The following is a 24,748-nucleotide window of genomic DNA, read 5'->3' as shown; positions in this document are numbered from 1 at the left end:
CAGTATATAAAACCCTGTGGTCATTTTAAATTATCTTATTAAGCCAAATAATTTTGGTCTTTCAGTTCATGTAGTCATACTTGCTAATGTGCCCTTGCTTTCCTCACTTAACATCTTTATAATGTTCATATTTATTTATATCTATATGTATTAATTTTGACTATGGTATTTATAGAATTGTAGGTGTTGCAAACCCTTGTCCAGTTCTGGTCTTTAAGGGAAGATTCTAGGTTTGTGTAGTTTGTAGTCTTCATTACTGGTAACTTGTCACCATATCAGATAAGAGGGAATGAGAAAATATACCATTCAGCAACTTTTACCAGATGCCAGTACTGATACCGTCTCATTCTACCCTCCTGTCAATCTGTTATCACTAACCAATTCTAGAAAACAAGATTTTAAAAGATGTATAATTGTCCCAATAATTTGGTTCCAAACAATTGTTTGGTTCTAAACTTATGTTCTGGTCCATACTTTTCCCTAGTTTATAGCAAGACTATTCAGTTGTGCTGATATTCATTCAATATTTAGCTACTTGCCATGATGAACTGACTCTATAAGTGTATGTATGTATTGTTGGTATTTGAACATATAGGAATTTAGTCAGCTATGGCCATTCTATTACTGGTTAAAAAACAAAAACAAAAAACAATTTAAAAATAGCACTGGACTTACCACTTGGTTAATGTTCTTTCACAATATTGAATGTATAAATGGAGGGGACCTAGTATTATGGACTGGATAGTCTTTAAATGGGGTCTGTTTTGCCTGATACTATTTCCCCTAATGACTTACTATCTGGCAGTGACTGTTCTAGCGTAGCTTAGGCATTGTCACAGGCCCCAGATGCTTACTTACTATCTTAGTGCCAGGGCTCACCTGCCTCTAGTCCCTTTCAGCAGTTTCTACATCCAGGAAGTCAAATCAGTGTGGCCCTGATGAACTGAAACCTTCAGTTGAGCTCTAATTCTAAGAACTGGATTAAATTACCAAGTGGAAGTAGTTCTGAAGTAAAACATAGATCTTTCACCCAGCCAGGCCTGGTAGAATATATGTGTAATTTCAGTTTTTGGAAGGTTGAGGAAGGATGAACATGAGTTTGAAGGCAACCAGGGCTGCATAGTCAAACCAAGTTGCAAGAAAGCCTCTAGCCAGAGGAGATAAGAGTCAATCACCTGTTGGTACATAAAGGTCCCAGTGAGCTAAAAAAAAAATTATGCTATATTGCAAGTGGGACACATTCACTTTCTCCAGCACTTTTTGTAATTATCCATTTATAGTTCATCACAAGCTGACTCTCAACCATATTGTCTCATTTCCTTTGGCTCACGTAGGAAGTCAAGGGAACATTTGGTTTATGCTCTTCTCTTGGTTCAACTTACCACCTCAGGGTGAGAAGACTGCTCTTTCTGAATAACCATATTTCTGTTTGAACTATTGAGCATTTATAGGATCCACATGGCTACTTCCAACTATCGTAAAGACTGAGATAGGCAGAAAACACTGAGACTTCATTTACAGGCTATCCCCAAGATGATACACTGGAATTTTTAGCAGTCATTCCTAAAAGCCAGTCTCACCATCTGTGTGGTGAGACTAGGAAATGAATTACCATTCCTTTGGACTTAACTATAATAACTCCATCTATAAGGGAAGGAAGGCAGGCTATTGCATTGTAGGAAATCCACTTATTGCCAGGTCAAATTCTGCTATTTTCTCTCCTTTTTCTTCTCGCTGGATAATTTGTTATGGTCTCTCAGTGATGAAAATATTTGACTCTTCATTGAAAAAGATCTTTGCATATAAATGTGGCACAGAAAATTAAAATAGCTCATCAGTTGGATGGAGAGAACGGTGCAAACATGGAATCCATTGTTGCCAGCAGAGTGAAACCATCCGCTATGCATTGATGCTACCTAATTCATGCCCTGGAGATATCACAGAGTGACTCTGTGATCAGAGCTCTTGCAGTGATACTTAAAAATTAATTGAATTTTCGAGAATGTCAGTTTTAGCTACTGTCGTTGCTGGCCCCATAACTGAGGAGGATTATTAAAAATACACTGCCACCTACAGCACTGCTTGACTCTTTGACAGGACTCTTGCATACATGTCAATTGGACAAAGATTTCCTTTGGTTAAAATGATTTGTCACTGTGTTTGTCTAAGATGTGCTGCATAGGGTAATTCTTTTGTTTTCAATGGTATTTTTTTACTTATGCATACATATATATCTTGTTTTTCTTTAGGAAAAGAAGAATATATCGCCACTTTCAAGGGATCTGAATACTTCTGCTACGACTTGTCTCAAAACCCCATTCAAAGCAGCAGTGATGAAATAACTCTGTCCTTTAAAACTCTTCAGAGGAATGGACTGATGCTTCACACTGGGAAATCAGCCGATTATGTCAATCTTGCCTTGAAAAATGGAGCTGTCTCTCTGGTCATTAATTTGGGATCAGGGGCCTTTGAAGCACTAGTGGAGCCCGTGAATGGAAAGTTTAATGATAATGCCTGGCATGATGTGAAAGTCACCAGGAATCTGCGTCAGGTAACAGCGCAGTGGATAAGAGAGAGTAACTGACTTTGGTTCTTGCTACAGCTCTTTGCGCGGTATTTGAAAAACCTTAGCAACATGATACAGGGCTCCTCAGAGTTGCTTATAAATTAGCTTTTTTTGTTTTGTTTGGTTTGGTTTTTTTCTTTTTTTTTTTCTTTTTTTCTTTTTTAGATGAATCTTCCTGCCATACTTGAGCAGGGGCATATCTAGAAAGTAATGGGGCCCAAAGACTGTTTTGATCCTGTGACATATGACAATCTCCCGAGGGCTGCAAGGCTATTCCTGCACCCTGCCCTTCCTGTGATGTGTGTGGTTTTTGTCATGTTTTTGTTGTTGTTGTTGTTTAGTTTTAGTTTTGCGTGTGTGTTTGTGTGTGTATTTTTTGTTTGTTTTTCTGGTTTTCTGGTTTTAAATTCTAGTTTCCATAGTGATCATTTGGAAGCATGCACATTGGGATCATTAATCACAGTTCCTTTTTTGTCCTTTGGTGACATGGGGGTTACGCTGATCCCTACTGTCTCCTAACTCCCACTCCCCAAACAGAAGCACAGAAGCTCTTGAGGGGAAGAAATGACTTCAGAGTTTACATATCTTCTGATGAATCTCTCCATGAAGAGATATATATATATATATATATATATGCATACATATATATATGAAGATATATATATACATATATACGTGTGTGTGTGTGTGTGTGTGTGTGTGTGTGTGTGTGTGTGTGTGTGTGTGTGTGTTTAGTACAGATACTTCAAGTGAAACTCCAAATGATACTGGAGAGGCCAGCTTCTCTTTAGGCACCCAATTTTTGTTTTTTTCTTATTTTTTAAATAAATGATTGTAAAAGGCAATATACGAAGAAAATTTCAATTTACTACATCTTTGCATCCACATATACTGTGTTTTTAAGTGGAGATTATTACAGTGTGTATACATATGTATATATATATATATACATACATATGTATGTATATATATATGTATGTACATACGGATGATAGTGGATAGACTATCCTTCTGTTTTGATTGTGAGTTTGGTTTGAAATTTGACAATATCACAATATATCATTATGTGAAGTATTACAGTGACTAATTTTTTGCAGTCTATGCTGATTCCAAGCTAATATCCTTAACATTGTTGTTTCTCTGAACAGTTGCAGAGTGACCTGATTGTCCTGGTTTTCCTTTTACTAAAACAGCCCTCTCTTTCTGAGCTGTTAATTGTCTAACCTTTTCCTTCCTGCTTCAGAAAGGCTTAAACTCTCTGAGCTAGAGAATCAAACAAAGGAGCTTTAGGAGTGGAGATTTAGTTAAGGCAGATAATTTAAAACAGAAGGATTCTTGAGCCATCCCCCAAAGACCCTTCTAATGCCTTGTTGATGTGAGAGGGATCTGCATGCTCCTCACCTGCCTTGGAAGAGATTTGCCCACCATCAGTGTAGATGTAGATCATGAGTTTCCTGTAAGTCTGTCTCTTTGGTTTTCCTTTGTTTTGTTTTGTTCCCCTTTCCCCCTCAGATACTCCTCAAGAGACTGAGGTTCACTTGAGAAAAGCACAGAAGGAAGGGTGGGTCTCAAAGAGCCCACTTTCTAGATTTGCCTTTGCTCAGGTTATATACACACATATATATATATGTCAAGATGTGAATTGGTAGCTCCAAGGAAACAGGAATCTCTTATCCAGCCGGGATGCATGTGTGGCAGGACAGATGAAAAACAAATCCATTCTACTCATTCTATGTGTCAGGATCTTTTGCTTTTGTTTCATTGCAGTAAACTGTGACCCTTAAAGTCCATCAATATGACCGAAGGAAGTTTTGAAGTTGAGGAGGAGTCCTTGTGTGCTGTAAAATTGAGTAGTAGGGCAAATGCCAACTGATTCCTACTAATTTGCTGGGGCTGGGCCTGGGCCTGGGGGCGGGGCTTGGGTTGTGGGGTAACAATTACGGTTGTAGAGCAGCAGTGGTCAGCTCATGAGATTTAGGCCTTTGAATCCCTTATAGACTTTTTGCAATGTCTCTCAGGATTAACCAGGAAGACAAAGGGAACATTGTCATGTGTCTGTTTCTGTCTAGCAGCAAGATATGAAAAATAATGGCAGGAAAAAGAAAAATCTTTCCTCTGTGGGAGGCCTATTTGTTAGTCTGCTTTTTTCTTGTAAAATTTTTTTGCCCTTTTTCTATGTTACTAACATGCTTAATAACTAACATGTCATTCATGGAATGTTTCATTCTACTAACCGTTACCTGAATCAAAAAAAAAAATGTACTAACATGGTAGAGACCATCATATTTTTTAAGTAACGATCGTTATTCTGTTCACAGTTTTTAATTTCCTTTCTCCCCCCTTCTCCACAAAGCACTCAGGCATTGGACACGCTATGGTAAACAAACTACATTGTTCGGTAGATATCATTCTAATTGTTTCTTATTTTGGGTTTGCCGTGTGTTTTCTTTCTTTCTTTTAACTGTAGACATCATTAACAAAAGAGGAACTGCGGTTGGTACTCTTCTGCTTACTTTGACCTCCTTCCTTTCATCTGTTGTTGACTTTTCTTATTTTTTACCTGTTCCTGTCAACTTCTGTTTTCAAACTCACCTGTAGGGGCATCGTTTAACGTTTCGAACGTTTTTTTTTTGCATCCAGCTGTGGTTAACACGGAATAAGAAAAAAAAAAATGGTGGCTGGCCTGAGTGACCGCAGGCTCAGCCAGTCTCTAACCATTCATGATGCATGGCATGGAGACTTGATTTGGGAATGCTGGGGATGCCACACCCACTCATCTTTCCGTCATCACAAAGCAGTTGTTTTTGTTCTTTTGGTTCTCCCTGTTTTCTTTCCTTTCTTTTCTGAACTGTACCTCCTGCATGTGCTACATTGGGCGTGTATGGCTTCTACTGGTTGATTTGCCTCTCCTCCTCCTTTGGCATGGACTTAGGCACTTGCATGCTGACACCTGCTGCTCAATAGTGCAAAGAGTGACGTTGCTGGAAATAAGCTTGCGCCTTTTATGTTAACAAGGTGCACGTTGTGATTAGTTGATGACAGACCACTAAACTTTACTAATACGTAACACCAGCAAAACTAACCTAGGAAGCATTTTACTAACACCATTTTTGTGTCTGCTGAATAACTTTTGAGTTGCAGTAGGGACAATGCTGACACTAGCTCAATAATCACTTAACGTGCTAACTAGTTTAGATCTCTTAGGGTTAGTTGAATAGAACCTAAGAATAAACTTCAAACAGACATGAAAATGGGTTCCTCCATAGGTCTAAAACTAAAAACCAAACAAACAGAAAAAAATAAAAAAATAAAGAAAAACAAAAAAGTAAATAAAACCAAAACACAAAACAGGCATATCCCAGGATTACAGTATCTAGGTCTGAGTATAGCGTGTCCTTTCCCTGTGCTTTGTTATCTAGGTGACAATATCAGTGGATGGAATTCTCACCACAACGGGCTACACACAAGAAGATTACACTATGCTGGGGTCTGATGACTTTTTCTATGTTGGAGGCAGTCCCAGCACGGCAGACCTGCCAGGGTCACCCGTCAGTAACAACTTTATGGGCTGTCTCAAAGAGGTAAATACTGTTATCACGAGAATCATTCCTAACTCATGATCTCATCATTTCAGATCTGGATGGAAAGCGCCTCTGTTGAAGACCTGCTGTTTTCAGAGTCAAATGGCACAATCTTAAATTTAGTCTTGAATTGTTTGAGTGGGATTGGGAAACTGGTGGGGGCAGGGTGGGGAGCAGCTCATAGAACACTATGAAGTATGAAGCTCCTCCTCTTTCACGGTAAGCAATCCACAGTGGAGATCTGCCCAGATAGTTGTGTATTAACTATTAAAAAAGTCAAACAAAAAGAGGAGCTGGGTGGAAAGTTACATGTTAAAATGTAATTGCTCATTTTGAGCTTAATGTTTTAGGTGTTCTATTCACAAGAATGACTTGACAGTTGGGAAAGGGAAAGACTTTAAAAAAAAAAGAAAAAAAGAAAAAGATGCTATAGGAAAAAAAGAGACTATAGGAAACAAACCAGAGAAGAAAAACAAAAGTCAGTTCAATGAAGTATTCTTTCTTTTATTTTAAAAATCTTGTGAGAAGAATAAAGTTGGGTCATTAGTGAGCTTGATGAGTTTACTTGATACTTAGCTGAGAAAAGTCAGCTGATTAAAAATAGTAACTTCATCCCTCATTCGTAGCTGTGGATTGTCTGTTGTACTTCTGTGCCTGCCCACCACCCCTACCCCACAAATCCTGGGGCTTGAAACTTGGGCCTGAGCATTATCCCTGAGATTTATTTTCTCAAGGCTTGTACTCTGCCACTTGAGCTACAGCGCCACTTCTGGCTTCTTTGAAGGTAAGTGTCTCCAGGACTTTCCTTCCCAGGCTGGCTTCAAATCACAATCCTCTGATCTCAGAGGCTGATCTCAGCCTCCTGAGTTGCTAGGATTATAGGTATGACCCACTGCACTCCGCCTGTTGTACCTTTTTATAGGATTGTAATTTGTTATGTTGTGGGAATGATCAGAAAGTCTTGAATTCTTATTCATGTGAATATCTTCTCTAAAAGCTTCTGTATTTAATTATTATTTAGGTATACTCCAATTTCACCTGGCTACCAAAGCCTGAATTTTTTCTGAGGTTGTATGACTACAATTTAATAGTATGAAGTTTTAAGATGTAAAGTTGATTGGTGTGGAGACTAACTATATTTAAAACTTACTACTTACAGTTAAAACTTACTAGTAATCATTATGATTTTGACAAGAGGGAAAAGAGAAATTATTTCAGGTTAGGAAAATCATGATGATTAAATGAAGTTTCCTGAAACCTCTTCTTGGAAGTTAGGGGCCAAATCCATCCCTCATACAACCCACTCTATACTTCGGACTTTTATGTCCTACTTTATCTATAAGAGGGTAGAGTGACAGTACATTGGAAAATGGAACATAATTTCAAGAAATGGAAATCTAGCTAAAGAGTTTTTGGAACATCATGTAAGATAATGACAACAACAACAACAATAATAATAATAACAGGGATTCCCTGAGTTCAGTTGAGGCACATTGCCTACATCTACATCTGAAAGAACATATTTTCATATATAAAGCTTTAGCTATGTGCCTTAATCTGAAATGACAGGTTCAAATTTGACTGGGCTTCAGCTTAACATCTTTACAGTTTAAATGTTTATGAGTATGTATTAGTACTTCTCTATTTTCATTACAGTTTAACTGTTTATTAGTATATATTAGTACTTCTCTATTTTCATATTAATATTTTAGCCATCAAAACTACAATAGCATATAGATAAAAATGAGTAGGTTATTCTTCTAAGTGACATTTTATTTGGCAGGTAGGGGAACATAGCAAAGGGCTTCAAAGATACTCTTTCCCTTTCTTTAGATTTGAGATATAAACCACTTCTCTCTATTGATGGTGCCTTTCCCACTTCCCTGGTTTCCACAGCCTTGTCTACATGTTGGTTACCAGTACTGCCAATTTCATTTTGATTTGTGTAATATATTTCCCTTTATTTCCTTTTGATGTAGTAAAGGATAGAAAAGTAGCTTGACAACCAGTCTATAAATCAAAACATAGAGGTTTATGTGATCCCTAGTATCTACCCGTGTCTGAACCATTGTTTAGAATGCCCTGTTTTTCCTATCTCTAAAATGAAACATTGACAAAGTGCCACAAACTTTGAGTAAAATTATCTTGTTTTAGGCAAGTCAGCTTTGTAAAATTGTGCAAAGAAAGAAGTCTACTAATTTTCATTTGCACCAAATCTCTCTTAAGAGTGAGCTTATTACATATTTTCCTAAACTATGGCTTATACTGCCTAGCTTATCAAAGCTTATACTTACATAGCATGTTACATGCATGATACCTTAATTATAACTTTATTGGCTGAAATATTTTATGTTAAATTTAGTATGCAGTCTTGTACCTCACAGGATAACTAGATCTGGGAGAGATTTTTTTTAAAAATATCTTGACTGAAACATAGAGCAAATTTTGGCCTAGGAAGAATCTTAGAACTCATTCTCCAAGTTTAATCTCATTTTAGAAATGGAGAAATGGTCCTAGAGGAGTTACTAGAACAAAACCAATGAAGAAATAACTCAAGTTTAGAACATAGAATCTTGACAGATGAATTATGGCATTTGAATGGTTGTTTCATTGTAGTCAATGGCACTCAAGATATATAGCAAGAGATGTCCTACTGGTCTTTCTAATCCATGGCTTTATTCTCTTAAAAATTACTTCATTTATGGAAACAACATACAATATTATTTTTTCCTTACAACCAGTGTAGGTTTCTATTTCCTAATATGACTTTTGATTCTGTAAAATGAGACGTAGACTTGGTGGACCTTAATAAGAAAGTTACTTTCATTAGAGTGGTTTTCAATTTCAAAAAAAGATGAAATTAGTAAAAACTATAAATCTACAAAATCTAATCTGAACTTCATTTAGTACTTAGTTTAAAATGAGAAGACATGTATTTCTAAAATGTATGATCAGATAATTTTGTTTTTAATGTTTATAGCTTTCCAAAAATTAATCAAAAAAGTCTTTGGAGATCTGTTTGAACTGACTGAATATAATTATCACTGACATAAATTTCAAACAAAATGAAGAGAAAACTGTCAATCATAGTTGCCATTATACACAGCCTAATCTATGAGCTTCCTGGAGAATAGTAAGCCTTTAAAATATACTTTACATTCTGAATTTCATAAAAGCAATTTTAATTACAATTTGGCAGGAATATGTGTTTATGTGCTTTGTGTTTTTCATAGCAATGAATAAAAGTTAAAAAACGTTGATTAAGAATTTTTGATCATTTGGGGCTAGTAGAGTGCTTGCCTTGCATGCATGTGGCCCTGGGTTTAATTCTTTAATACATAAGCAGAAAAAGCCGGAAGTGGTACTGTGGCTCAAGTGGTAGAGCGCTAGCCTTGAGCTGAAGAGCTGTGGGACAGCGCCCAGGCCCAGAGTTCAGGCCACATGACAGACAAAAAACAAAGCCAAAAACAAAAAAAAGAATTTTGATCATTTGAAGTTAAATTTCGTTAAGCAGGGTCATTGAGTATCTGCTACAATAGGAGAGAGATGTAAGGGAACTCTGGTCTCATGATGTTGAGTCAGATGCTTGGAGTCCATTTGAGGACAACTTTAGCCCTGCCTATTCACCTTACACCTCTTGAAAAACATTTTCCTGTATAAAGGTATCACAGTTAACTCCTAAAATGCTCTTTAGAGGTGTTTAAATCTTCAGATGAAAGTCTTACCAGCGCGTTTTCATCCCAATATTGTGATGATGAGGACTTTTATAGTAAATAGTCCACCAAGAAGCATATTGCATCATTGGTATTAATCTTCCCACAGAATTTGCTTCTGTACTGTGTCATTCTTAATCTCTTGATGTCCAAAATTCTTTAAAACATCTGTTCTTCTGAGGGGTGAGCATACTTTAGCATACTTTGCTGATTTGGAAATGAAAATGAAGGAGAAGGAAAAGACCATGAGATTCATAAAACACCTTAGATTCGAATCTTTATTGGAAGTTTGCTTTTGGTCATATGTACCTGCTGGAGATTTTATAGTCACTTCTTTGAGTGGAAACTGTGCCAGTATGAGGTAATTTTAAAAGTTGCTGCAAAGAATTGTTCAAAATGAGCCTAAGGAAAGATTCTAGAGGCAAAAAAAAAAGAGGAATTCTAGAGAGAAATAAATCCCTACTGAAAATTTCATCAGCCTAATTAGGTCAGCTCAGCCTTTAATTAGACTTGGAGATTTTTATCACAAGAATTTGTAAGATGTTTTGAGGTAGATGAAGTAGAGGCAATATCCAATCTTAGATCAGCGTTTTTCCTCACTGTGAGAAATGAATGGGTGATTTCTCAACACAACCAGCATGGCCCTCTCTCCAATACAATGGCTGCATGGTAATTCCCACAATGTACCAGTATACTTATGGGAAAAGGTGAAATATTCACCAGTGAAAATATGTCATTGGTGAAAAATATATTTTTGGCACCTATCTTTTCTTGACAGAACAGAATGGGAGGAAACTTCACAGAATTCTCAATTTGTTCCCTATTTTGTGGTATACCCAACTCAACAGATTCAGGTTTTCACATATATTTCTGTGCTTATTTCCCTCTGTGATCAGAGAGAAACAGAGTACTCATCATTTACATGTGAGAGCAAATACCCAACGAATACTTTTTTCATTTTAGGTTATTTTTCCAGTTTTGAAATTAAAGACTTTGTGACCTATAAGAAAAGTTGGCCTATTAGGAACTTTAAAAATATGGACAATCCGACCATGTGGGAAAAGGGAAAGTGTCAGGGACCGCCTCATGTGTCTCTAAAGGCTGAGCAATTTCTCCCCAGTGTCCTGGTTTGTTGCTGTGTTTTGTTTTACTACCAGACGCCTTATTGAGGCTCCTGCTTTCTTGGCTTTCCTCTCTTACTCAATTGCCATTGTTTCTAAATTGATCGGCAGCATTTTACAATCCATTCCTTCTTATATGCTTCCTTTCTTCTTTAGGGAAGAGAGCTGTGTTTTACTTCCACACTCTACTTTGTCCTAAATATTTTCCATGCATATTTGTGTATTTTTAGTGTATCACTCTCTAACTATAAATGATATTACCATTTGCCTGGAAATATATCATAATTTGAAGCATATGAATGGGATATTGTAAGATGTTTGCAAGCTTCATAGCCAACAGGGAAATATGAAGACATTCCCAAAAAGCAAGGCGCAGGATATGCAATGGATGCTAAGTTCATATTAGCTGACTGATAAAAGTTTCCAAGCTGGATCAAATGTTTACTGTAGGCATTTTATTACTTCAGCTGGAACAAAGCTAATTCGTACATCCATCTGTTAAGAATAACCTCTTCAAAATAATCACAAAATACATTAAGGCTCAGTTTTCTGGACTTAACCATTCTATCCTGATGGTAAATGACCATTTTCCAGCTACTCTGGGCTACTTCTCAAAAGTGGGTCTTCTTTTAAACTCATGTAGTCTAAATTGCCTCAATTAGAGAGAACGAAAATGGACCGATAGTATTTTTTTTCAGAGAAATTCAAATCTAGAACAAAATTTTCAATGCTGGAATTAAAACAGGAAAGATGACAGTTTTACCAAAACAATGGGGAAAATTCAGTAGGGTAAACTACTTTTTTGCAAACTGTAGAAATACTGAAGTGTATTTCCTCTTCTATAATCAAGATATGACATTAAAATTCAGAGGCCAGTTGCGCATGTCCCTATTCATTTAAAGGGCAGCAGATCATAGAAATCTCAGTTTCTCCTTTGTTTCCCCTTCCTGAAACAAAGGAGGAGGCAACGATGCTTGATAAAAAATGTACTCATTACCTTGCCCCTCTGTACGGTATTTTCACAATAAAAATAAATAAATTAATAATTGGGTGGGGGGAGGGGGGAGGCTGGGAAGGGAGGTGAAGGGTAAACAAAGGAGGAGGCTGCAATGCTTGGTAAGAAATGTATGCATTATCCTGCCCATGTAATTGTAGCCCCTCTGTACAGTATGTTCTCAAATAAAATAAAATTAAATTAAAAAAAAAAGAAAGAAAAAAAAAAGAAATCTCAGTTTCTTTAGGGGTCTTTTGAGGACCTCTGTGAAGTAATAACAGTAATTTAATTATAAAAATGGAAAGTCTGATCCTACAGCAAAACATCAGGCAATGAGTAGTAGGATTGAATACTAACTTTCATTTTTCCATACCTGAGTAGACTGTTACTTGCTAGGAATGTGCAAGTCCTGAGTCAGATCCAACAAGCACATCCCATTAGTATGTAACACATTGAGCCTAACTGTGCCTGCAATTACCCTAGGTCCTTCACAAATGATTTTAAATAATCAAGCTCTTCCTGGAATTAGTTTTATTTCAAATGTAATGTTGATAACATCAGAGGGTTACCTAATAGACATGTTGCTAAGCGTATCAGTAATATAGTAAAAAAAATTTTATTATATTTTTCTTTTTTGTAGTACTGGGGATTGAACCTAGAGGCTTATACTTAATAGCTAGGTGCCCTACTATATCGGCTTTATTTTCAGATCAGTGTTTTTTTTTCCTGAAAAGTAAATGAATGTAGTTATATGAAGTTATTTGATATTCAGTAATTCAAACATCAATAACTCATACAAGAAAAACAATATTTCTTGTTTCTGGTATTTTTCTTTCATGCTTATTAATTTAAATCTTATGTAGGTATCCACTCTCATTTTTCAGTATTTGTTATGTTTGTTACTGACACTGTTTGATATTAGATATGGTGACAGTGCAAGTTGGGTGACTCACCTAACTACTAATTTGAACTTAGGTGACAAGTCTACTACCAAATTACTAAGTAGCACAGCTAAAATTCAAACCTAAGTAATCCAATTACAGAATCCTTGACCTTAATTGCATTTTAGATGACATCAATATCTTTGTGTAATCACACTTCTTTTCCTGTATTCTGAGTAATTTTATAAAGATAGCTAGACAAAACAAAACTGTGGAACTCTTGAGGGGAAAGAAAACATATGTGTATCTGCAAGTTGAAAGTTTGGAGAAGGAAAGATTTATAGGTGAGAAGAACCAGTAGGAAATATTTTTAGATGCCTTATTTTGCACAATTATCATGTACCCCAACCCCCTCGCCTCCCCCCCCCACACACACACATCATTCTAATTGATACTGAGCTGCCACCTTTGTGAATGAACACACTATTCTTCCTCTAAGGGCCTACATAAGACCATAATGCTTACCTTACAGTTCTCGACTGTGTGGCCAACTCTATGAAGAGGAATTCACAGAAAAGTATTTAGAAATAGTTTCTAAAGTTCTATAAATCTTTGTCTTCATACACTGCTAAGAGGAAGTACATTGTTGAACATTTGAGCTGGAATTCAGCCCTTTAGTCCATACAGCATCTGGTGAGTTCTTGTCTAGAATCTGCTTTCTGACCAGAGCAACCACCCTTTCAGGGAACCCACAGATTTGTATTTCCCCATCATATCCAGTAGATGCCCCATCACCTGGAACCGTATCAGCAGTTGGCATTATGCATTGTATTGCTTTCAAATATCAAGCTAGCATCACGTGGTCTGGTAGGGGGCTTGATGACATTTTAATTCTGAGAAATTGATATATTTTGTAGAAGATGACATTTTTCAGCCCAACAGAAATCAGCAATGAGCAATGTCTAAAACTGAACATTTCCCCATAATTTCAGCTCCTACTAGTGGGAATTTAATTTCAATTGAATCAGAATCTTCTTTTTTTTTATTAGCCCTCACATGCATATGTTGTTAGTCAATATCAGACAATAACTAGTAATTCCAAGCTTTGTGCTGAAGACTCAAATATATAAAAAGGATAGCACTTAGGAATCCAGCAGCCTGAGAGCCAAAGTAATACCAGATTGTAATACAAACTCCATAATTAAGGTATGAAAATTAATAACAGAATCTCTGATTAACTCTGCCAGACAAAACTGTGAAAAAGTAACCCAGGTACACTTTCTGTTCCACTTTATGAAGGACATGATGTTATGTAGAATTAAAGTTCAAAATGTAGTCCACGTTGTTCCCAGAATAGAAAAGTAATAGAAAAGATAAAATGACACGAAGAATTAGAAGACATAATTCAAATAAAAAGAACAGAAAGACTTGATGGAAATGCATATTTATTACTTTATCAAGTTTCAGCCTTGATAAGAAAAAAAATTTCTTAAATCTATCCAAAACAAAATGAGCATTTTGCATTTCTTCTTAATTTCTATTATTCGATGATAGACCATTGTTTTTAGCTCTCTGGATCAAAATGCTTAAATTTAGAGGAAAATTATTTTGGGCACCATAATTAATGTTAGGGGCTATTTTTGTCATGAAAATTATCAATATGGAAACACACTTAAAATTAATTACTTTAAAATGAAAATAACTTATTCTGAAGCATGTGATTTTAAATAACAGGAAAATGAGATTTTAATCTTTGTTGACTAAAATGTTTGTGCATAGAGAAGTTGGAGGCTGAGTGCTAACAGCACCACTCATGTTACCTGGCCTGGCTCCAGGGTTTTGTGAAGCCCCAGGTAAGAATATAATATGCTCAGTTGACCATTCAAGCTGACCAAAGCATGAGAAGTAGAAGATTCTTTAAAGATACAAGTTTTTTTCTGATGCAATGCTTCAAAACTCGACTCAGATGAAAATAAACATGCCCATTCTAGAGAAGTCATTACATGAAATTAGTTAAGGTGAATGACTTTAGAATCTCACAAACCTAGGTTCGAACCTCAGCTCCCTACCTAGAATGGGTATTTATGCGACCTAAGATGAGCTAATATTTCCATCCTCCAATTTATTTCTTTTACATCTAAAGGATTAAAACTGTAAGTAATACTGGAATATTCTAAGGTATTAGTATAGCAACCAGGATCTTCTGATAGATGAGTGGCTTATGTAGGTAGAGGGTCTACCTAAAGAAGAATCCCATTCTTGATTTAGTATCATCCTTTTGCCACCTTAATATATTTAATATATTTTAGAAGTTTTTTTATGAAGCTGGGGACTGCTGTCAATCACTGTGTCTTACATAGTGTGACCCTTAATAACTTTGAGCAAGTGACCTCCTTACTTCTATTTTATAGTGGGCCCTAAAATATGGGGATTATTCATTTCAGATGAATTTATGAGTATCAGAAATTAGTAACAATCATTGGCAAATAAAAAAGAGTATTTTTGTAAAACTATGGGTGGCTTATTAAGAAACTAAAGTGAGAATAGCTGATTCGTTTATGTAGTTCCAATACAAGTGATTCTTTTGATTTTTAAGGCCTTTATCATTGTCATTCATTATGCGATTTCAACTAGCATGGTTTTTTGTTTTAAAAAAATAATTGTCTTACCTTTCTATATGTATGTGAAGACCAGAATCTCATATTTGCGTGTTAATATGTTGCTGGCAAGGGAAATTTATCCTTATTTATAACATTTTTCTCCCCCAAAGTTTCTAAAATTCAGCCATCAAAGATCAAAATCATCACTTCCTTTAGCTATTTTAGCAACTGTTTCATTTAACATTCATTAATCAATATATTATATACAAATATATGAAATGTATCTTGGAACTTTGTTTTCAGACAAAAGCATGGAACTTTAGTTAGATTTTAAAAAATAAAGACTGTAAACTCTTATATCTCATGTACAGTCTTGCTGATAAAGTTATAATTTATAAACTAGTAACACCAGCATCCCCTGGGAAAATGTTAAAAAGGAAAAACCTCATTCCAAATATACTGACCCAGGAACTAGGTTTTAATATGATCCAGAGATGATATTATATATGCATTAAAGTTTGAGATTTCCTGATTTGGAGTACCTCAACTACTTTGTTGTACTGACATAATTGCCTATCTAGCACACAGTTATGCATATATCACAAACAAGGGCAAACAATCTAGCTTAGAATAAGCCCGAATTCGAATTGAACATCAGAAATTTAAAGAGATGTCAAGATAACAACGTATTACCTTAGGAATAGCTCTAAAGGTTAGAACCAGAATTTGCACATCTCAAAGTGCCAACAGCTCACAGAAGTATTCTGTTCCCCAAATGGGCTGCATCTTTTCTTCCAAATTTTGTCTGATGACACTTGGGGAAGTTAAGTCAAGAGGACACACAAGGATAATCCTCCAAGCATCCAAATTGAGAGCATCTATAGTTGGAGGATGAAGTAAGAGTGTCTGGATCTGAAGTAGTTGGAACTAAGCCCATGACACTTAAAGAAAAATACCTGTGTTTTAATAACAATTTAAACTAGGTCTCCTGTCCCTTTATTTGATTTTTTAGAGAACTGCTTTTATAGCAAAATTTTTCCCTTGTCAAAATGCTGGAAATCACTATGAACAGGTTTACATTGTTTCTGCATGGTAATATCCTTATGCTGAAACTTTATATACTTTTTTAGACCACAATTATATAGGCTTATTTTACCTTATCACAGTTTGCTAACTTACAGAGCTTTCTACGTATTTCTTTCCATTTAAAAATTTTTATAATGCAATGCATTGTGCCCTGGAGGGGGGGAGGGGAACACCTCTGCCTTGGGTATCTATCAGACAATGGAGATTTGAGGCAATAGGAACCATTTAGGAAAGCATTGTTTCTGCAAAAGAATTTTACGAAGAGCCCCCTAGAGGGACCTTTGAAGTATAGCACCTCTCTCTAAAGTATGAGGGCATGGGATTTTCATGAGAGCTACAGGAACAAAGGATGCCTTTAGCAGACCTAAATGTGCCCACCATTATCATCAGAGTGCTTTACTAGATTATAATAACACTGAAAATACCATGTTACTCCCTCCCCATACCAGGAAAGTAAATTTTTTTCATTTTATATATTGCAGTCTTAATAAATATTTTATCTTCAAATAAATATTACATAAGAAGCAATTACATTTAAAGTGCCATTCCAAGGCATGGATTTGGGCAACTGGGAGAATTAGGTTTTTCATTCATGTAGGTTTTTCTTTAATAGCTGTGATCCCTGGGTTGTAACTCTTTTTCTGTCCACCTAAAACTGTTATTGTGTATTTTTCACTTTAGCTCAGAAGTAAAAACCTGGAAATCAAATTGATAGTTTGGAAAAAGATGAATACTATATGTCATCTAGCCAGAATAGGGGACTCAAATATAGGAAAGAAGGTTATTTTTAATAATTATTTATGTTAAGTTATGGTAACATGAAATCTACCACCTTATGTATTTCAGGTGTTCAATATGGATTGCTATCTACTAAATGTTGTAGAGTGGATGGCCAGAATTTGTTCATATTAGATAAATGAAATTTTCTAGCTATTCATGAACAACTGATCATTTATCTTCTCCCAATTTTAAGTCAAACATTCGTCTGTTATTTGCCTCAATAGGTTAAACTAATCTAGGGTTTTTTTTATATATAAGTAAAATATGTAGTGTTTATCCTTCTTTACCTGGCTGATTTCAATCAGCATAAAATCCTTCACTTTTGTCATTTATCATAGTAATTCTTTTTATAGGATTAAATAATATCCCATTTTTTGTTATATGACACATAATTTTAGCCATTTATTCTTCAGGGTACATTTGGCTGTTACCATCTCTTGTATCTTCTGAATAATCTACAACAAATATGGGAGTATAATTTTTTTCAAGATTATGATTTCAGGTGCTCATATAAATAAATACATAGAAGCAAGATTGGGCATTTGTCTTTGGATCATATTTATTGGATCATATGGCAGTACTAGTTTTAATATTTTGAGAAATCTCCATAATGTATTCTAGAGCATAAGCACCATTTTGTATTCTCACAGACAATAGAAATGTGTTCAAATATCTTCACATCCTTGTCCCATTCTTCTTTTTTTCTTCCTTTCTTCCTTCCTTCTTTCCGTCCTTCCTTCCTTCCTTCCTTCCTTCCTTCCTTCCTTCCTTTCTTCCTTCCTTCCTCTCTCTCCCTCCACTACACCTCTCTTTTTTTATTGTGGTGCTGAGGATGGGAACTAGGACTTTGTAGATGCTAGCCAGCCACTGAGCTACATACAGCTCTGTTTACTTAAATTCTTTTTTTTTATTGTCAGGGTGATGTACAGAGGGGTTGCAATTACATAAGTAAGGTAATAAGTACATTTTTTTGTCAAACTTGTTACCCCTTCCCTCATTTTTCTTCTACTTTCCTTCTCCCTCACCCCACCCCCAAGTTGCACAGGTCATTTCCAACCTATTGTCTTGTGAATATTGCTGTTGCATTGGTCCCCCCCTTGTCCTTTGTCTTACCATCCTGTTGTTCCCCTTCCCTTCCCTAATTCAAATAAACTTATATGCCATACAAGAATTACCACTCTTGGGTTTGAGGCATGACTCAGTTGGTAGAGAGCTAGCCAAGGAATGAAAGATGCAGGTACTGAGTATGTGTCCCAGTCTCAAACCAAAGACAAGAAATTAAAGAGAATAACTAAGTAATATATGAAGTTTTAGCTCAGTATAGTTTTATGTTTTTATTTGACACAGAGCATCTTTTCTATACATGTGGGTCATTTGTATATTTCTTTGAAGAAGTAGTTATTAAATTATTAATACAATATGTATTTGGTCATTATGTTCTAATTGTTTGATTTTTTCATTCTTTATTGGCTATTGAAGGGGAGATATTACCCTTCTAAAGCTGTTTATTTATTCAACATATCCTCACCAAATTCCAGGTATGTCAGCATTGAACCAATGAATCCAGAAGTATTCTTAGGTTCCGAAGTATCTAGGATTACAGGAATAAACCACCATGACCAATGGAGACATCTGAATTGTGTTGGTGGGATTTCAAATATCCACAGCCATAAAATAAAACAATGTTTAATTCAGTAATAAAACTGTGTATTAAATTGCCACTACCAGATAAACACTATTCTAAATATAAGTCAAGATAAAAAAAATAATTAACACATGGAGCTGGGAACTGGTGACTTGTGTCTTATTAGCTGTTCAGGTAATATGAGATCTAAGGATTGGGGTTTGAAGCCAGCCCAGAAAGGAAAATCTTAGGATTGATATCTTCAGTTACCCATCAAAAAGCCACTAAAAAGCCAGGTGCTGGTGGTTCATGCCTGTAATCCTAGCTACTTAGGAGTCTGAGATTGGAAGATCAGAATTTGGAGTCAGCCCAAGCAGGGAAGTGTATGAGACTCTTATCTCCAGTGAACCATCAAAAATACTGCAAGTATAACAGTGGCTCAAATTGGAAGAGCACTAGCTCTTAGCAAAAAGATTGCAAGGACAGCACCCAGGCCCTGAGTTCAAGCCCACAAGTGACCAAAATTAAAGCCACTAAAAAAGTATAGGCCTTTGTTTACTTGCTTACCAGCATTTGTTGTTATAATTACTTTGTAGCCTATCATATTACACCCTAAGCCAAAATGTTAACAATGAAATAAATTATAGGGGGATATGTGTGTGTGTGTATATGTATATGTATGAAAGAGAGAGAAAGAGAGAGAAAGAGAGGAAAGCAAGGCTTCACTTCCTTCAAAATATTTTCTTTTTGAAGTGTCTCAACACTCAAGTATGTGGATGCATTCAAATAAATTTTGAACGTGACAAAGTAATCTTTTTGGTAGCAGCCTGCACCCATCCCTTCTATACATTTTTCCAACTTTTTTTTTTAATTCCCAGATAAACATAGGATTGAAAAGAATTTTTTCAGCCAGTTGCCAGTGGCTGTAAACCAAGCTACTCAGAAGGCTGAGATCTGAGGATTGGGGCTTAAAGCCAACCCAGGTAGAGAAGTCTATGAGACTACTATCTCCAGGCCCTGAGTTTAAGCTCCAGTACTGTCATATTTAAAAAAGATAGAGAGAGAAACTTTTCTTTTATACAGTACCTAAATGTCAGAATTCTTCCTTGCATGATTTTCTTTTTTTTTTGTCATTATTGCCAGAACTTAAATGATCACATGATTCCACATGCATTGACTCAAATTGACTTTGAATTTTTTCCCCATAAACTGAACTAAAAATTTGCCAAGTGGTATTGGAGGAAGCTTATACTCAGTTGCTTCTCTAAAAACTTTCTTCTCAAGTAAACATATGACATGTCCCTAATTACTCTTAACTTTTTGAGTCAAGCATCTCTTCTAAAGTATTAGTTTTGTTCCTCACTTCATGTACAGATAGCTCTTCCTAAGTACTTTACATTGTTCATTTATTTCATAAGCAATCGATGGGCTTTCCTCTGTTTAGTTCTATATTCATCATTTCTGATATGCCATTCTATTTTCTTTCAATTAGATTCATATTTACTGAGAATGCTGAGGCCCACTGTATTGACTGACAAAACAATTATTCACCCTTTATACCATGCTTAAAATGCTTCGAGGTTCTCTTTATCACTGGAATCATAACATATTTTCTAGTTTCTTACAGAACACATTCCAATCTTTCCGATGTTTCTCTTTCATCAACGCAAAATCCTCAACCAATTAGTAGGGCAAATTTCTCCATCACGAAGTCTCCATTTTAATAAGGGAATTATACTTGGAATGTGGGATGCTGACTCATACCTTCTTCAGTGAAGCATGCTTCCTGTGAATTACTTCTGTTCTTCCTTTCTTTTTATGTGACATTCTTCTCTGAAATGCATGCATGCCTTTAAAAATGAGTACAATTTCTTCACTGCATCATAATTTTCCAGTCAAGAATACTGGTTAAGTTTATTGCCCTTGGCCTTGTAAGAAACACATGTTTCTTCTGAAATAACTTAGTGGGATGCTGGTTAGTCATTTTTGAACAGGTAAACATGCATGTTTTCTTTAAGTAAATAAATGTATTTATTTATATTCAAATTTATTTCACTAGGTAGTTACCACCTTTAAAAAGCTCATTTTATTTGAAGCCATATGGCTTGTCAAGTTTTATAGGCTCTGAATTTTTATAAGATTTCTTGATACATCTAAGAGGGTGGTGGTTGTCACACAAATTCTAATATTTGGAACAATTGAATTTTCTGGTAGAAGTTTTTGAACTCTGGGCCTGGTGCTTGCTAGACAAGTGTTCAACCACTTAAGAAGACACGTTCCAGCCCTTTCTTCCTTTTTTTCTTTTTTTCAGATATCATTTCATGCTCTTTGCCGGGGCAAAGCTCAGGCTACAGTTTCTCAGTTATACCTCCTTCATAATTTAGTTTAAAAGGTGACCAACATTCCCATTTTGTTTGCTAATATGGGGCCTTCTAATTTTTTTCCCAGGCTGGCTTTGAACCATGATCCTCTTAGTCCCTACCTACCAATAGTTTGGAATTAGGTTTTGGCAAGTGATGCTAGTCACTTTCTCCTTCCTTCTGATTCTTCATCAGAATCATACAGAAACTAAAGTGCTACTGCAGGCCTAGGGAATCTCCCCACCATGTGCCTTATAAACTACCTGAGGATTAGTCCAACTAGATCGATTTTACAGGCAGATGAGGAAAATCCCTATGCAAATCCCTGTTAGGTAAGAGCACAAAAGCTGCCAAACCAGTTGGGTGGATGGGGCCACTTCCTAGGGAGAACTGGCAAGGGTCACCATCTAGTCTGCTAATAAAAAGCCTTCCATTTGCATTCTTCACCTGGGAAAGTCATTGCACAAGTGGCTGTCCTGAAAGCCTTGTGTCTGCAGTATCAGTTCTACTACTACAGAGTAGTCTAGAGTGTTAGACATATTTAGCTATTTGCGGTAAACTGCCCAGCTTTGAAAGAGATAGTATCAAGAGGGGTTATTGTGACAGGTTGAAATGATGTATATCATCAGCAAAGAAATAAGTGAAGCCACTACAAGCTAGGAGTGATTCTTACTAGCATGGATTGTCTCATAGATGTTGGAGAGAAAGGACCAATCAATGTAAGACAGAAGGCCTGAGAAGGAACAAAGCCCTGAGCAAAACTGCAGGGGGGACCATGGTTCTAAAGGAAGAATTGATCTGAGAGCATTGAGTGGGTGGTAAAGAGATGGAAGCAAACCTGTTCATTGTTACAGAAATGTGGCAGAGAGCAGAAGGAGAAAAATGGCCTATTGCTAGAGGGAAAGTATCGGACTCCTGGCCATGACTATGAGATATAAACAGACATGAAACCAACCTAGCTAGATGTCAATATGATTTTGAAGTGTTGAGTTTGCACACACACCACCACCACCACCAGAGAGGTTTAGGAAGCCATGAGGAGATAGGAATTCAAAAATGGTGGAAAGATAATACTATATATTTTATAAGCCTGTCATTTGTCCCAATTTTATAAGCTTTGTTTATTTATTAGCATTTTCCCTCACTCCTCCATGCCATAGCAGGGTGGTGTAGAATAACTGAGGAATGGAATTAATTATAGCAGAAGAAATTAAAATTGTATTTGATTATAAGCCCTCATTCAAAAATCTACCTGGGACACAGAGTCCTCCAAACCCCGTGGTAGGGAGCTAATCCTGGTAAGGCTTCTGTGAAGTGACTCCTCCAGACTTCCTGGAAGCTGCCCTTCCAGCTCCTATCTGTGTGCCCTGGAGCTCTGGTCCTAGTCTTGTCTCAGATGTTGACGTTGGCACTTTGACAATGCTGTTTTACATTTATGGGTTCTTGTGTGGTTTGGTATTTTCCTCATCTGGAACCAAGGAGGTACTGAGGAGTAAAGCTGGGCAGAGGTGGCAAGCGTGGCCAGAGTAAGCTGGTTCCTTATTTTATTCTGGCCCCTACACTGTAATCACAGAATTTGGACCAGGCCTCACCCCTGCAAATAAATTCATAAAGAAATAAAGCTCTGGGGGATAGGCAAATAACCCTTGGACATTTCTCCTTCAATAAATAAATCATAATAAATATAACAGTAATTATAATTAGCCATAATTAAACATAATGATTGAATTTTATTTTTAAATTTAGGACTCTGCAACACTAAGCAAGAGTTCACAGCTCTCCATCAAGTGTATTTGATTTCCTACAACTGAGACCTCCCCAATATTTCCAAAAGCCTCTTTATTGTTTTATTGAAGTGGCCACTGGGTCCTTATTAAAATCCACACCCAGTGCCAGGCTTCCACAGCAGAAATCTTAATGTAGCAATACAGATGATCGCCAGCACATGATGGGATTTTTCAGGTTTCTGGAACAGAGACTTCCCTTCCTCTCTGCAGAGCCCTTCTTCCTGCAGACACTGCCTCAACATAGACAGCTGGCCGCCTAATGACTGAATGATGGCATTCAGAGTAATGCATTGGGTTTTCTTGAGCGCCAGGAGGGTGAAGGAAGGAGATGAGGAGGCTGTGGGCAAAGATGGCGAGGAGGGAATGAGGCAGTACCAGGACTGGTATTTGGGGTTTTTTGTTGTTTATTTTATTTTATTTTGTTACTCATGGGGCCTGAACTCTGGGCCTGGGCGCTGTCCCTCAACTCTTCAGCTCAAGGATAGCACTCTACCACTTGAGCCACAGTGCCACTTCCAGCTTTTTCTGCTTATGGGGTGCTGAGAAATTGAACCCAGGGCCTCATGCATGCAAGGCAATCACTCTACCACTGAGCTACCTTCCCAGCCCATACTCATGCACATAATCACTTCAGGGTGATTAGGTCACATGCAGCCTTATCACCAGTCACACAGCTTCTCGCTTCTCCAGCCTCAGTATATACGAGAAGACTTTGCCTGTGGCTTAATGAAGCTCTTTTGCATAGCTTACATTACTACATTGAATAAAGCTACCAGGAGGCCTTTATTCAGTGCTCAATGACTGGAATAAATGGCCATCTCTATGACTATCTCATACTTTTGCCCACAGGTATTGAAAGTTGGCAGACAGCTCTGAGAGGTGTTTAATTGTTTTAGGGAAAACCAATATAAAGATGCATGAATTACCTTTCAGGGTACCTAGCTCCCCACCCTAAGTTCTGTTCTGCCTTGATAGGTAATAGGGAGCAAGCCTAGTTATTATATCAAATATCCTCTATCTCTTTAGAGATATCCTCAGATCTGTAGATAACAAATTACATGGTTTCATAAGGTTAATTTTAGGACTGTGCACATTTTAGGGTTCTTTGTTTCATTAGGCTGACAACAAACCCACGACTTCGTACTGTGCCAGGGAGTTACATCCCAAGCCCTTTGATAGGTAATTTTTACAGGCTGTACTAAATTACTTCTAAGATTATTATATTTCATTCAATAATGTGTTTTCAGTTGTGTAGATATGGTGCATATAAAAACAGCTATGTGTCTCAAAACATATTCAACGTATATTGATGTTACAAAATAAATCAGGAGAATTTTATTTTCTTTTTTGTCAGAAACAAATAGAAAAAAATAAAACAGCCCTGTGCATCTATTGACTATTTTATTATTTTTGCAGTACTAGGGTTTGAACTAAGAACTTACACGTGCCAGACAAATATCCTACCACTTGAGACATATTTTTCATATAGGGTCTTGTGAGTTTTGGATGGGCTGGCCTGGACTAGCAGTTACCTTCCTCACATGTGACTGGAACTACAGACATGCATTGGCATGCTTCCTTGTTAAGATGGGGGTCTCACTAACTATTTTCTCAGGCTAGCTTCAAACTGTGATACTCCCAAACTCTGCTCCTAT

General features: G+C 36.6%; 1 protein-coding gene across 44 annotated transcripts in view; it reads left to right on the top strand.

Annotated features, from left to right (window-relative positions):
- The window catches only part of Nrxn1 (neurexin 1), a 1,041,346-nt gene that overhangs the window by 384,818 nt on the left and 631,780 nt on the right, over positions 1 to 24,748 (top strand). For 22 of the 44 annotated variants that reach the window (XM_070025560.1, XM_070025561.1, XM_070025582.1 and 19 more), the window contains 3 exons: positions 2,250 to 2,551; positions 4,920 to 4,943; positions 5,986 to 6,147. In XM_070025560.1, coding sequence (XP_069881661.1) covers positions 2,250 to 2,551; positions 4,920 to 4,943; positions 5,986 to 6,147 — 488 coding nt within the window. The remainder of the gene's footprint in view (positions 1 to 2,249; positions 2,552 to 4,919; positions 4,944 to 5,985; positions 6,148 to 24,748) is intronic. The other 22 variants (XM_070025584.1, XM_070025578.1, XM_070025576.1 and 19 more) reach the window with 1 other exon arrangement.

Source organism: Dipodomys merriami, unplaced genomic scaffold (genome assembly GCF_024711535.1).
Source record: "Dipodomys merriami isolate MVZ:Mamm:240054 unplaced genomic scaffold, mDipMer1.0.p SCAF_17, whole genome shotgun sequence".
In the NCBI taxonomy this organism is placed as follows: Eukaryota; Metazoa; Chordata; class Mammalia; order Rodentia; family Heteromyidae; genus Dipodomys; species Dipodomys merriami.
This window is presented reverse-complemented; position numbering and strand designations above follow the sequence as displayed.